The sequence below is a fragment of the Hoplias malabaricus genome, chromosome 13, assembly GCF_029633855.1.
Source record: "Hoplias malabaricus isolate fHopMal1 chromosome 13, fHopMal1.hap1, whole genome shotgun sequence".
Lineage (NCBI taxonomy): Eukaryota > Metazoa > Chordata > Actinopteri > Characiformes > Erythrinidae > Hoplias > Hoplias malabaricus.
The window spans coordinates 39,336,509-39,350,857 of record NC_089812.1 but is presented as its reverse complement, the minus strand read 5'-3'; the positions used below and the strand labels follow the sequence as shown (position 1 = coordinate 39,350,857).

Sequence of the window (14,349 nt, the reverse complement as noted above, 5' to 3'; positions counted from 1 at the left end):
AAACAAAGGAATCCCTTTGGTGACTCATGTTCTAAATTTGTTGTAACAAATGCAGAAGGTCTGAAATAAGATTTGTAAGACAGTTGGCTCATATCAGCTGCTTTTAAAAGATGAAAGGGTGTTTCATGAAGTAGTCTGGTCCTGGATAACGTCACTAAAATATATCCACTTAGAAAGGCATGCCTGAAAATTCCTTACACTAGCTTGTTTCTCTCTCTCTCTCTCTCTCTCTCTCTCTCCCAGACAGGAGAAATTTGGGACAAATGTTAATTCATAGCATTTCTGACCATCAAAACAGCTTTTTTGTTTATGCATGTTATTAATTTTTAAGTTGCATTGTAAATGGACAAGAGGCAAGAGTCACAAATAGTCTAGATGTGATCACTTCGAAACTATCTGTCATAAAAATATTTTCCATTTCTCATATTCCAGAGGGATTAACTGGTGTGTGTGAGGAATTTTATTGTTCAAGCCTAGTGAAGAACAGATATTAATTCCATGCATGCATAACATTAACAGGCAACACTTTAAGCAATACAACCTTTATTGGTCATTATTACATTCAATAGTTTTCACATCAAATAGCTTCATTTCAAGTCACATAATTGGGAGACAATACAAGCAATAAATACACATAAATGGGGACACTGAACATCTCTCTGCTGTGAAATATATACTGTACAAGTACTTGTGTCTTTATGTTAATATTTACATGAGTCTATGACTTGGTCATTTGTATAAAGGTTTGACTGATAAGACTGACTCTCTCTTGGTGAGAGTGTTAATACAGTATTGTGGAAAAGTCAGAGACCATTCTTGTTTTATAATTTAGGAAAGGTTATTCATGTATAACATGCGCCTTGTATTTTTCCATTTAGTTACCTTTCAAAGAGAAACTAAAACAATCAACAAACCAAACAATCCTCAGCTGCCTTGCGCATTTATTTCTTGTGTGCATCCAACCAGCATCTAAGACTTCACACTTTTGAGCTGTTGACAAGATGGACAGCAAGGAAAAATATAATTCAAAGCAAGTATCCTGAAAAGAATGGAAAAAAGCAAGACAGACGAAATATATACTGAAATACTTGATTCAGTGTAATGTGCAACTTTTTGTTAAACAAATGCTTTTTTACTGATGCACATAAATGAATACATTTACTTTATTACCTATAGGGCTGAAATACTTTAAATAAAGTATAATATGATCTCTGACTTTCGCATAATACTGAACATAATGGTTTGACAATAACAGACCTTTGGTGCTCCCTGCTGCTTTGACCTTTTATATTTCCCAAATACACTGCGTTTGTGTTTTACAGTCATACAAAAAGAGTCTTTTTAAGGCAAATCTCCACCAAGCCTTGACCACCACGAATGTGGTTATTCACTTTTGAGAACTCCCATCAACTAAATAGAAGTGCAGAGACAAGGCGAGTGTTACGAATCTGCATCCATGACCTCAAAACCATTCACATTTTAGCAGGAACTCTGCTGGTCTCTCTAGTTAAAGGTTATCATCATGATGAGACTCAACATGAGACCAAACTCTTGGCATAGCTTGGATTACCAACTTTTCGATATTCCTCCTTTACACACCATCTTCACAAAATGTCCATGGCAGAAACACTGCCAGAAAGAGACCCTAAAAGGATGAGAGGAGAACATTTCAGATGCTCTCAGACTTCATCTGTCCTTTATGTTTCTTTGCATTAGTTTGGAATAAACTTTAATTTTTGGAAATCCTTTATATCCGTTTAACTGTGTTTTTCTCAGAGCTCTGGAAGGAGCTGATCTCCCAGCGGCGGAAAGTGCTTCCCCTCATGCCAGTGCGGCCGGTGGTGAGCCTGTAAATCTTCCTTAGCACGGCTCGTCGCAGAAGGATATAAACCCAGGGGTCCAGGATTTGGTTACAGGATGCTAGACGCACCCCCATCATCATCAGAAACCTATAGTGCTTTTCATCCTCCTCTGAACTGCTATGGAAACTGCTGTAAGAGTGTGTAACTGACATCAGACCGAATATCTGCAAAAAAATGTAAGAGAGTTGTAGTCATTAATTTGCAGCGATTGTTGTGTAGCTTTCTTAGCCCTGGTAAAATTTAATTGCATACTAATTATAGTGGTCAGTAATTTACACCACCTTCACCTTAACTCAGATCTGAAGTCTGCCAAATATATATATATATATATATATATATATATGTGTGTGTGTGTGTGTGTGTGTGTTATTTATTTGCACAGGAGCTAAGAAGCTAATAGGAAATCAGTTTGAATCATATTTTCTGGTCAAAACAAAAATTCAGTGCTGAAAGTTAACCACTCAAATACTAAAAAAAAAAAATACCAAACAAGCTTTGCATGATGGACCATAGAAGGACAATGATTATTGCTTAAAAAATTCAGTTGAGATAAAAGAGCCGTGTGAATTGGAAGATGTTAAACAAGTGTCATTTTATGTATAAATTCTTGAAAGAATTTAAAAGTAAGTTTACAATAAATTTGTTAGAATATTCAGTGAAGGCTTTGCATATTTAAATATGGCTCTGTATATCCCCCAGTTGCATATGTTTTTAAGAGTGTATAAAAAGCCATGGAATCTATTTTTTATGAAAAGGAAAGATTTTATATTCTTTTTTGGCAAGCAGTTTACTTTATAATATGGAACACTCAAATACTCTCGATGCCTGGGATAGTGATTGTCTGATTAGGCTTCTAAATCTCTGCCTAATGCAAAATTTTGTTTGAGAGCTTACGGTGTGTTTACTTTAATATGCTTATGCAAATCTATAGCAATTAACATAATTATGGGAAAAATAATCTGTTAAATTTGTGTAACACTCAAAATATACTACTAAGCCCTTGAACAGTAACACATTTTAACCAACTGAACTGTCGTTATACAATCTATATTAACTTGGAAATCATTAATAAGTATATTATTAATATTTACACTAATAACAACAAAACATTCTCTTAATCTAGTTGTTATGGGCTAAATTTGGGATCACACACCCCACAAATAACTGAATATTATTGTTATTAATGTTAATGTTCAGTTGTTAGCAGTTTAATCAGAATGGTATAAAAAGTGCATTCCAATTTTGCAAAATGTATTAACTGGAGAATTAGCATAAAGTCAATGAAATGTTTACCAAATGTCTAAAAAGACACACTTTGACACATCGCAGGCATTCTCAGTGAAGCATCTCTTTTCATCACTACTCATAATTAACATTGGCCTATAATAGGGAAATATTTAAGTTAGAAATGAGAATTTCAGTAACTGATTCAGTAGTCATTTGATCAAGTTCTAAATAGTGATTGCTGGTTCAGTGTACCTCAAAAATTCCTAGTTTTTGTTATTTTCTAATTTGAGCTTTCACAAGTTTGAAATAAGTTACGAAGTTTACAATTGGGGTTTTATAAAGAAGATCCAAAATTTGTACTCAAGTGGAGCACTTCCAAACTCCTTACAAGTTTTATTATGTATTTCCTAGAGTATATCCTAGAAGGTCTTCTTCATTTAAACTGTCCAGTCATATGCACTCACTAGTATTGCATGACCTGGAAATGTTAATGTAAACAACATAATTTGTTGTGTAATGATCATTTGGTAAGTCCATTGGTTATTTTGAAGACATGACTTGTATCCCAGCAGCAGTAGATTTTTCTGCATATACGCATTTTACAACAAACCAATTTAAATGTATTTATTTCTCCTAATGAGTCATTACACAAAGACCTAGCTGGAATATCGCAGGAATGCACTTGACTAACTTTAACTATGCTGTGCCAACACAAAGGTATCATATCTGAGGATATGAATGTAATAAGAATGTCTGATTTCAATAAATACCTTTATATTAATATTTACTCTGGCCTGGATTGGCCTGCAGTTAATATTACTATATGTTTATTCATCAGTTATAGTATGTAGAGCAAGATCAAATATACAGTGAGCTCTGCCCGGACTCACCAGTAGAGGGCTCCAGCAAATGCAGGACGTGACCATAATTCCCACCAGCTGCGCCACCATCTCTATGTCGTGTGATTTTGCAGAGCGTCTGTGGCACTTCCTCTTGCGCAGCCGGGCCAGGACCAGCGTCATGCCGCTGATCGTGTTGCAGATCAATGATATGGCCAGAGAGGCCAGGCCGAGTCCCGAGAACAGAAGCACAAACGCCACATCTGTGTCTTTGGTTTTGCCAAGCACCCGAATGAAGCACCAGGTCCTGGGGAACTGATAGGTGTATTCTCCTAGACCGACAATGGGCAACAAGGCCACGAGAAGGGCCGCCAACCAGATCAGTGCCACGGCTATTTTCGTGCGGGTTTTAGAAACAAGCCGGGCATGCAGTAGGGGTCGGGTCACCCCCAGGCATCGCTCGGCAGCCATGGCACACCCCAGGAAGAGTGGGCACAGTCCAAAGAACACCATGCTGCCACCCAGAAATAGGCAGGTGGGGTCTGTGTTCGTGGGGGTGTTCTGACTAACGCTATTTGAATAGAGCCGCAGCACCAAAGCACCGGGGATGATGTGACCTGCAAAGTCCGTGGCCACCAGCGAGCTGGCAAAGAGCAAGAAGGTGGCCTTGGATCGTCTGCGGAGCCGAGCATAAGCCTTGGCCAAGATGAATAGCGCAAGGATGTTTGACAGGACGCCCAGGGTCATGGAGAGGCCGGCAGCTGTAGGGTCTTTGGCACCGGCCATAACGGACCTCTGGGTCTGGTTGTCCTTGTAGCACATAACCGCCATCTCCACTGACCCTGGGGTCTGGTTGAAGATGGGGGCTACAGCAGCTAGGGCCGAGGTGTTGCTGTGCTGGATGGACAACATATCCAGACTGAGGGAGCAGGGGTGGACTTTGCAAAGAAACAGAGCTGGAAGGAGAGCAGAAGGAGAGCTTTAATCTGGACATCCTAGTTCAAGTTATATGATTTGCTGATATAATACGTGGAAAACGGTTAACATATCATTTACAATTAACATGTCTAAATATGTAATTTCTGCAAATTTTAGTGCCCAGAAAATTTGTAAGTGTTGCAAGTTTAACAGTTTATAATTATTACAAATTAATACACTGAAGAGAATAAAACAAACTAATATGAATGTGCTGATGTATTTAATAATTTATATAATTTGTTTCTAATAAATACATTTCAGGAATTAAACATCATGCAGAAGTGTCTTTTGTTCTTATTTTCACTTAAAATCAATGTAACCATGACACTCTAAATGTTATATCCAAGTGTATCCAGAACCCCATTAGAATTAAAGTCAACAGTGGTATATAAAATCCTGACAGCTCAGCACATCGTTTGACATGTTTAAATGATTTGAACAGATTTTAACACTTGCTCAAAGCACCAAAAATATTACAATTTGTAAAGAATGTATTTCTGAAGCCACAAAGTTCCCATTTTGCAAAGAGTGAGAGGATTTGAGTAGGAGTGGTAGCATAAAGTTCAAAATTAATGATTTTGTGTACCATTCCTTACCTTATTATACTGTCTAATCTGGATTGTGCTATTCAGTGTACTGCGGTCTAATGAACAGTGTTGTGTCTAGCTTCTTGTCTGGATGTATTCGATATGTTGGGTGCTGTTACTATGTTTTAATAGCAGTACTGTGCCCTGGAGGGACCATATCTTGGTCCTCACTCAACACATCTACGGTATGAAGGAATGACAGTAAACTTTTAACATGGAAATGACATTAACTTCAAGCGGTTAATAAGTGCATCTATATAAAAGACATAGTAAGTTTCTTTATTTGCCAAAACCACCTGATTCAGTGAAACATATTATGCATTATATATATTTGATCATAAATGATTTTACAGCTATTACACATTCCATACACATAGTGTCATTAAGAAATACTGAGAATAATACAAAACCGAACAGGTTAAAAATCAGGGACCATTTTTTCCATCTTAGGTGCAATCACATGCACCGATAAAGTCTTACATTACGGTCTAATAATGCGCTTTTCATATTTTGTTTTCTTTCTTGCAACTACAGTTAAACGTGTCAGAACTGCTGAACATGTCTTGACATCTCCGACTGTGTGGAAGAGACACCCTGGACTCTTCTGAAAACATGTTTAATAATTACAGCTAAAGGCTTGTGGCTTTGAAAACAGAAGTTAGTATTTTTATAGCTTGGTTACCTCCAGCAGGACAACAAAGGGGCTTTAGACGTCTCAAGTCCACAATGGACAGTGATTATAAACTGATAATGACACTGTTAAACAGCATAAAGGTGAACCAAATCTTTTTTAATTTTTGAGATGTATGTGAATATAAAAAAAAAAGAATCTCCTCTGGTTTTCAATCGAACCCGTTGGTGGCCATTCTCAGGACTTTTGTGTAGAGATTATTTATTAATGGTCTAAAGGAAAATTCCAGATTTATCTAAATTTCTTCAAAACTCATTCAATTACACGTGAAAGGTTCTGTTCATGAGAAAGACGGACGTAGGAATTGGAAATGTTTAAATACACATAAATCTTTTGCACAAAGTTTACATTGATTTATGAATGGGTTTTTGACTGCAAATAATATTTAATGGAGAGGCATATCACCATTTTACAATTCTCAGCTTTACACAATAAAATTGTTTACATTAAAATGTATGTAATTAGGCACAGATGCTTTTAGGCTTTAACCAGAATGAGTTATTATTTTTTAATTATGTTACAGAACTAGGCAAACCTAGCATTCAGTGTCTTGCCTAAGGACTCTTATTGGTGTAGCATTCTAACCCAAATTGAACATCCAGCCTCAGGGTGCTCCATGGGGAATAGCAGTGTTGTCCACTACATGATCGCACAGTAAATAAAGACAGTAAATAAAATGGCTGCTCTTTTGCTGTATAAAGTGTGATCCGTGGTTCCTTCCAATTCTGAGTTGAAAAGGTTCTCAACAATTTCACACCAAAAATGTAAATGATTTTGTTTATACTGCAGATATTCCTGTTAAAGTCTGCAATGGAAAGACATTCCTATTAAACTTTACTGTTACCCCATATATATAAAAAAGCTACACTGAGAAAATGCTGTTTGTTTTGTTTTATCTGAGAGATAAAGATAAATTAACTTACCATTTGAGAGATTTTCCTGGTTAGGCCATAGCCGATTCCCCTGACATGGACATTACAGGAATACAGGGGGAAAAATAGTAAATCCAATATGAAGTTTCCTTTAACTCATTTGGTAAAGTCCACCTTCCAGAAAAAAACATATTCCAATGAGAAAAAACTTAAATGTTCTCCTTTGAAATATGTTCTTCATTTTGTTGAAGTTCAGGTGAGAGTTTCGCCCTCGAGTGTCTGAGCTCTGAGAACGTGCTGCTCTTCTGAGTGGACTTCAGCTTACATTTCACATTTATTCGCAAGGAAGAGATGAAGTGTGTTTTTTTTCCCACCCGTTTTCCGACGAGCCCCGCCTACTCCTCTCAAGTCAGCGCCAGAGTACAAGATACGAGCCAATCGTAGCGTAGTAGGCGGGGTTTTCTTCTGAATACACGTGCAAAATAGTGCTGTACTTCAAGCAGTATCTATATCTATACTACAGCTTATAAATCTTATCAAAATCTATATCCGTCACCATAACGAAATGTACCAGGTAAAGAAGTACCCCTACATTAGGAACAGTTGTATATATATATTTATAAGAGAATGATGCACCACAGGATTGTTGTGCTGTGGTCCTGTGGGCCTTGAAGAACAGGGTGAAATTGGCAAACAAAGTATGCAGGACAGATGAACTACACTATTATTGTAGAACAACAAAGTATAAAGTTAATGTAGCTGAGAAAAAGAACAATGTGTGCAGAAACAAAGGTCATTTTAATGATTTGGCTGGTCAGTAAACAATGCATTAAATATATAAAGATGTATTATAAAATTTAGGGATGCCCGTTTTTGTCTTTTATACTTTACTACATCATTTTAAAAAAATAAATTACGAAAGTGTCTTGGAATATAATAATTTTACGTTGGTTTCCACTGAAAATCTTTTTTTTATTCCTCCTTGCCCTGCAGAGTTACTATCTTGAAGATACATGTCTTTCTTTGGACAGCAATGACATAGTAAAAAAACTGTAACTCAGAAAATTAATGTAAGTTTTACATTCTATACTTATGTTTTACCTCACACACACACACACACACCACATTACACAATGTGAAAAATAAAAAGGTTGCACCTTATTTTAAGACACCCCACGGACCACCTACATAATAGCCACGGAATGTGCACTTGTGAAGTAGTATTCACTGATTGCAACTGATAGACATTTTTCAAACTATTTTCTAATAAAAAATGTCTTGCTGCCCTTAGGGCATGCACTCAATAAAAGTCAGTAAGCAGAAAGTAAAAGAGCAGTGCTCAGCAGCTGAGAGACCTCTCTCTGAGTAAATTGCCTGTGAATAAACTGAGAGAAAATATGTTGCTGGGAGAGAAGATGGAGAATCATTTGTCCCCTATTTAAACACAGAGGAGATTACAATGTGATCAATGCAAACCAGATTCGCTCTCTGTGCCTTCAGTAACACTCTGTGGGTGGAACACTTGTAGTCACAGCTGTATGGCAGTTTTGAGCTCAGCATTTAGAGCTAGACCTTTGTTTTCATAATGTAATAATAACAAATTGATGGAGACAGCAGCTGTGAAACATGCAAAACAGCTGACCTTTACCCCATCCATGTGAATAATATGTATCCCATAGCATGCAGCCTTTTAATACTCACATGGAAGCTGTTGATTATTTTTGATTACTGGAATTCTGTAAAGTGGCTTTGCTACAACATTAGCATTTTATAAATACAATTATTACAAAAAATAATTCTAGAAATTTTGTCAACATTTTTAACCATGTTATTAAATATTGATATTTCAATATTGTCAATATATTATCAATATAAATTATTGAGAATATTATATTATAATATTATTATTCATTCATTCATTGTCTGAAACCGCTTATCCAATTCAGGGTCGCGGTGGGGCCGGAGCCTACCCGGAATCACTATGTGCAAGGCAGGAACACACCCTAGAGGGGGCGCTAGTCCTTCACAGGGCAACACACACGCACACACTTGGACACTTTTGAGTCACCAATTCACCTACCAACGTGTGTTTGGAATGTGGGAGGAAACCGGAGCACCTGGAGGAAACCCAGACACAAGGAAAACACACCACACTCTTCACAGACAGTCACCCGGAGGAAACCCACACAGACACAGGAAGAACACACCAAACTCCTCACAGACAGTCACCCAGAGGAAACCCACGCAGACACAGGGAGAACACATCACACTCCTCACAGATAGTCACCCAGAGGAAACCCACGCAGACACAGAGAGAACACACCACACTCCTCACAGACAGCCACCCGGAGGAAACCCACGCAGACACAGGGAGAACACACCACACTCCTCACAGACAGTCACCCGGAGGAAACCCACGCAGACACAGGGAGAACACACCACACTCCTCACAGACAGTCACCCGGAGGAAACCCACGCAGACAAAGGGAGAACACACCACACTTTTAAGTTCAGTCAAATTAAAAATATTACTTCACTCAATTATTCCCTCAAAATAGGAGAAGTAACCACTACTTAAAAGAAAATATTTAATTGCATTACATTTTTTAGTATACTGTTTGCATAGAAAGAAATTATGGGTTAACAGTGATCTTGCTCATATTATATAATATATTATATATTATAATGAATATATTTTACAAGTTTTTTGTTTGTTAAATGCCACACAGAATAAAATGGACTCTGCTGAAACATTACAAATCCTGAAAAAAAAGAAAGATAATTAAAAAAAAAATTTAATTTGTATGCTACTGATTTACAGTGAGTCCTTTAGTAAACCTTGTGGTGAGCCAAGCTGTTCAGCCTAGACCCAGTGCAACAAAGCCTCTTACTTCTTATACATATTTATTTCACACAAACAATGTCATTAACTTTGATTTCAAAATCATTAAGTGCATGGGTTTACCTTCTTTCACTGTTGAACACAAATGCTATTTGTGCTAATAGCTTCTCCTTATGTAGAAAGGTCAGGCTGCCAAACATGACATATTTATCTGTTAAGTTGCAAATGGTTAATAAAACCAAATTTTAATAGAGTAATGAAATGTATCTGTGTTATTGTGACAGACCTCAAGACTACACTATAGACAGCTAGAACATGAGTCTAAAATATAACTTCTCAAAATAATTATGTGCAAACAGTGCACCACTATTAAAGCCATTCTCCCTCATCGAAACCTACCACTCTCCTGACAGCGCTCTCTGAGGCCAAGCTCATTTTGTCAGATATTTATGGCTATAGGCGTTTTTCTAAAATGCACTCATGCATTTCTTGCCCTCCCATTTCAAACAGAGCTGCCTTTTAAGCAAGCTGGAGAAATCCAAAGCCTCTTCCAAATCCAGTATCATCTCTTTCTTTCATTTACAGCATAAAGACCAATCACATTAGAGCTGAGGAGGCTTAATTTCTGCTTGAATGAGACCAAAGCTATTAGAGCCTGGAAGGCTTCATTTTTACTTGAACGAGGGCCTAATGGTCTGAGGAGAGGAATGTAGCTCACTGCACTGAAAAGACCGGCAGCAGAACTAGAGCCAAGTTCTGGAGACAGGTGCGTCCGCAGTATTTGCACATGCTAATCGAGGCCTGGGCCTGACCGATCCTCAGTGGTATGAGCAAAACACAGAGCTAAGCTAAAATCAACATCAACCTGTGGCTGAAGGAAGAGAGGGCAATAAATAATTGAGAGGACTTTTCTTCATGTTTTTGACTCATGAAACATGATTTAGAAAGGAAAGTTTAGTCCTGGGATTAGTTTAATATTTCTATGTTACGCTAAAGCTTAGCTAACAGCAGCATAAAGACTATTCACGTCTTACTTCTAATAATGATTATGTAGGCTCTGTTTAAAAAGCTTATAGCGTCTCCCCTCCTTTTTGACTTGGCACTTGAACCATTGGCAATAGGAATTAGCAATTGGCAATAATTTAATCATCAGAAATTCTTTGAAGATTTTGAATCAAATCAAAAGGTTTCTCTCCTTGCCTCTAGTTCCTATACACACTCCTTTAACATGCAACCATTTTTTTGTTCCAGCTCAGTCAGATAAGAGAGAGATAAGGGTTTACAGTGTATTACAGATTTTATGTAAACAACAGTTTTGTTTCTTTTGTACAGCTTAAATCAAGATTCAATCTTCCTTCTTCCCACTATTTTCGATATTTCCAGCTTAGGCATTATGTATAAAAAAACATATCATCCTTTTAAACTGAACCAAAAGAACATATTTTTTATGACATGCTCATGTCCCCCGTCATCAGACATTTGGTTTCTAGCTTTGTTTCAGTATTATCATCATCATACAATACCACTCCCGTGAAGGAAAGTTGGGCTAAAGAGTTGGGGGCTGCAGTCACTGATGATATGTGGGAGGAGGGCTTATCCAGTATTCATGGTTGCTCAATTCATTCCAGGTATAGACTCATTCAATTCAAAGTGTTACATAGGGTTTTTTTTTTTTTGTAAAACCAAACTGAACAAAATGTATGCTTCAGTTTCCCCTATGTGTGATAGACACCATACCGCAGAAGGTTCCTTATTTCACTTAATATGGTCCTGCCATATGTTACATGATTACTGGGCTAACATCTTCAACTGGTTCTCAGAAGCATTTGAAGGGGGCATTTCTCCAGACTATAAACTGGCTATTTTTGTTATTTTGACAATTCTGTCTCTTTGTCATCGGCACAGCAGGAAGCCTTATTGGCGGGTGTGGTTGCAGCTTAAAACGTTATATTATTATCGTGGAAATCACCAGTTGAGCCATGCTTTAAGAGATGGTTAAATGAGATGTTATTTATAATACAAATGGATCAATTATATTGTAAGGAATCTATAAAAGCATCAAAATGTTTTTGTAGCATGTGGGGACGTGTTTGGAACTATTTGGAGCAGGCCCAGCCAACACCAGCCACGCCTTGAATTATACAATATGTGGACATATTAATTGTTAATCTATTTATAACTCATAAATTTCTGACAGCCTAAATATTTGTATTAGTATTTTTTTAATCTATTTATTTTTCTTATTTTATTTATTTATTTATTTATTTATTTATTTATTTATTTATTAAATGAATTCATCCCTTTAGTTTATTATGTTTGCACACCGGTGTGTACATGTGTGTTCTATTTTAGTTAAGTCTGTGGTAGTATATTTTTTCAAGTGTTTATCTGTCTTTAATCTGTGTGTTTTGTTTTGTGTGACCTTGAAAATAAAATATTAAAAACCAGCATTCAGGTGAAGTTTATAACCAGCATTCAAGTGACACATTCACTACTGTAAATTACTATTTTACAGTGAACCCTTCACAGGGCAACACACACTCACACATTCAAACCTACGGACACTTTGTGAGTCACCAATCCACCTACCAAAGTGTGTTTTTGGACTGTGGGAGGAAACTGCAGCACCCAGAGGAAACCCACGCAGGCACAGAGAGAACACACCACACTCCTCACAGACAGTCACCCGGAGGAAACCCACGCAGACACATGGAGAACACACCACACTCCTCACAGACAGTCACCTGGAGGAAACCCATGCCGACACAGAGAGAACACACCACACTCCTCACAGACAGTCACCCGGAGGAAACTCACGCAGACACAGGGAGAACACACCACACTCCTCACAGACAGTCACCCGGAGGAAACTCACGCAGACACAGGGAGAACACACCACACTCCTCACAGACAGTCACCCGGAGGAAACCCACGCAGACACAGAGAGAACACACCACACTCCTCACAGACAGTCACCCGGAGGAAACCCACGCAGACACGGGTGAGCAAACTTTAATTTAAATTAAATTTAGGAGCAAAAGTTACAATAACAAATTTAAATACAGCAGTGTGGTATTTTACAGTGAATCCATGGCAACCAAATGTCAGCTTGTGTTTAGGAACATTCGGTGGCATTCAGAGTGTTGAGTGACTGGGGTGAAAAGTGGCAAAGAGTTACTGCTGTTCAGCCTAGGCCTACAGCGAAAGTCCAAAATGTTTGTTTACCCAGTGTTTCTTCTGGAATTAACTGTATTCAAAGACTGTCCCCATTAGCTTCTATTATGCTGAGAAGGCTTTACACTAGACATTGAAAAACGGATATGAGCAATTTACTTTTTTCTGCCACTTGAATATAATAAGGTCATGTTGTCATTTTGGATGATTAGTTCTGGATCACATATATGATTCCAATGTAAACCAAAGTCAATATCATGCTCTGGCTACTGCTTCACAACTCAATGCTGAGGGACTTTTTGCCCTTGCAGTATGCATCATGACCTTGAAGTTGTGTGCTGCTGCTACAGAACATTCCTTTTTGTTGGTGACCTGTGGTGATTAAAAAAAGGTAGGCCAATGAATAAATTGCGGATGGACTTTTTACATGTTCTTGACTCCTGACACATGATTGTAAAAGCTAATTTTGTCCCGACATCATGCACCCTCACCAGGCATGAAAATTTCTGTTTACACAGCTACAGCAACATTTTCAGACCTGACCTGCTATTCCAAACTGGAGCAGCTTCGGCGAAATTGGAGCGCAATGAAAACATGTCATTTCAGTTTTTAAAGTTACAGCCCAAATAAACTCAACATGACACTAATTGTTGAGAAGCACGGCAGTAGTCAGTATTTACATCAGGTTAACCTTATGACTGTTGGGTTTGGTTTTAACAACTGAAAACCTCTGAAAGTTTTGATATTGTGAATGCCAATCCATTAAATCCAGTAAATCCAATGAAATCCAAAGTTCATTTATTTTGAGCCATGCCCTTAAAGGCCAAATCAGATCAGCAGGAAAAGATGGATACCAGATGTTAATATTTTGTGCCATTTTCATAAGCCCTTTCTTCACCAAAAAGCTCCAAAAATCCAAAATCACATGCCACTAACACTGCTTGTGTTGTTTGATTGTTTATGCTGGACACAGAACATGAGAGGTGGCTTTTAAAACATAGTGTTCTTATACAAACTGACCCAGCACTTTGCCTACCAAGAACAAAAATCATAACCCTTGGCACCTCTGAAAAGTTTCCATTCTGCTTCTACTGAGGGCATTCCACACCCGTCCATATCTCACCATAATATACAATCACTTAAACCTCAGCCGTTTGGTTGACTCTCATCCTGAGCTCCAACAAACCAATTTCTTAGTCTTTAAACCCAACATTTTTCTTCCCAACCCTGAGTCCAAAAAGCCAAGTCTTTGAAATATAGCACTGCTGCTTGTGTCA

The 14,349-nt window shown here is 37.8% G+C and overlaps 1 protein-coding gene across 1 annotated transcript; it reads right to left on the bottom strand.

The window, feature by feature from the left end:
* Positions 1-553: 553 nt before the first annotated feature.
* On the bottom strand, positions 554-7,348 carry LOC136664991 (prostaglandin E2 receptor EP1 subtype-like). The gene is made up of 3 exons (XM_066642529.1): positions 7,108-7,348; positions 3,980-4,884; positions 554-2,026 (listed from the first exon to the last, which is right to left on the bottom strand). Exons 2-3 carry the CDS (start codon positions 4,838-4,840, stop codon positions 1,748-1,750), a joined length of 1,140 nt encoding a protein of 379 aa, XP_066498626.1. The 5' UTR covers positions 4,841-4,884; positions 7,108-7,348; the 3' UTR covers positions 554-1,747.
* Positions 7,349-14,349: the final 7,001 nt, after the last annotated feature.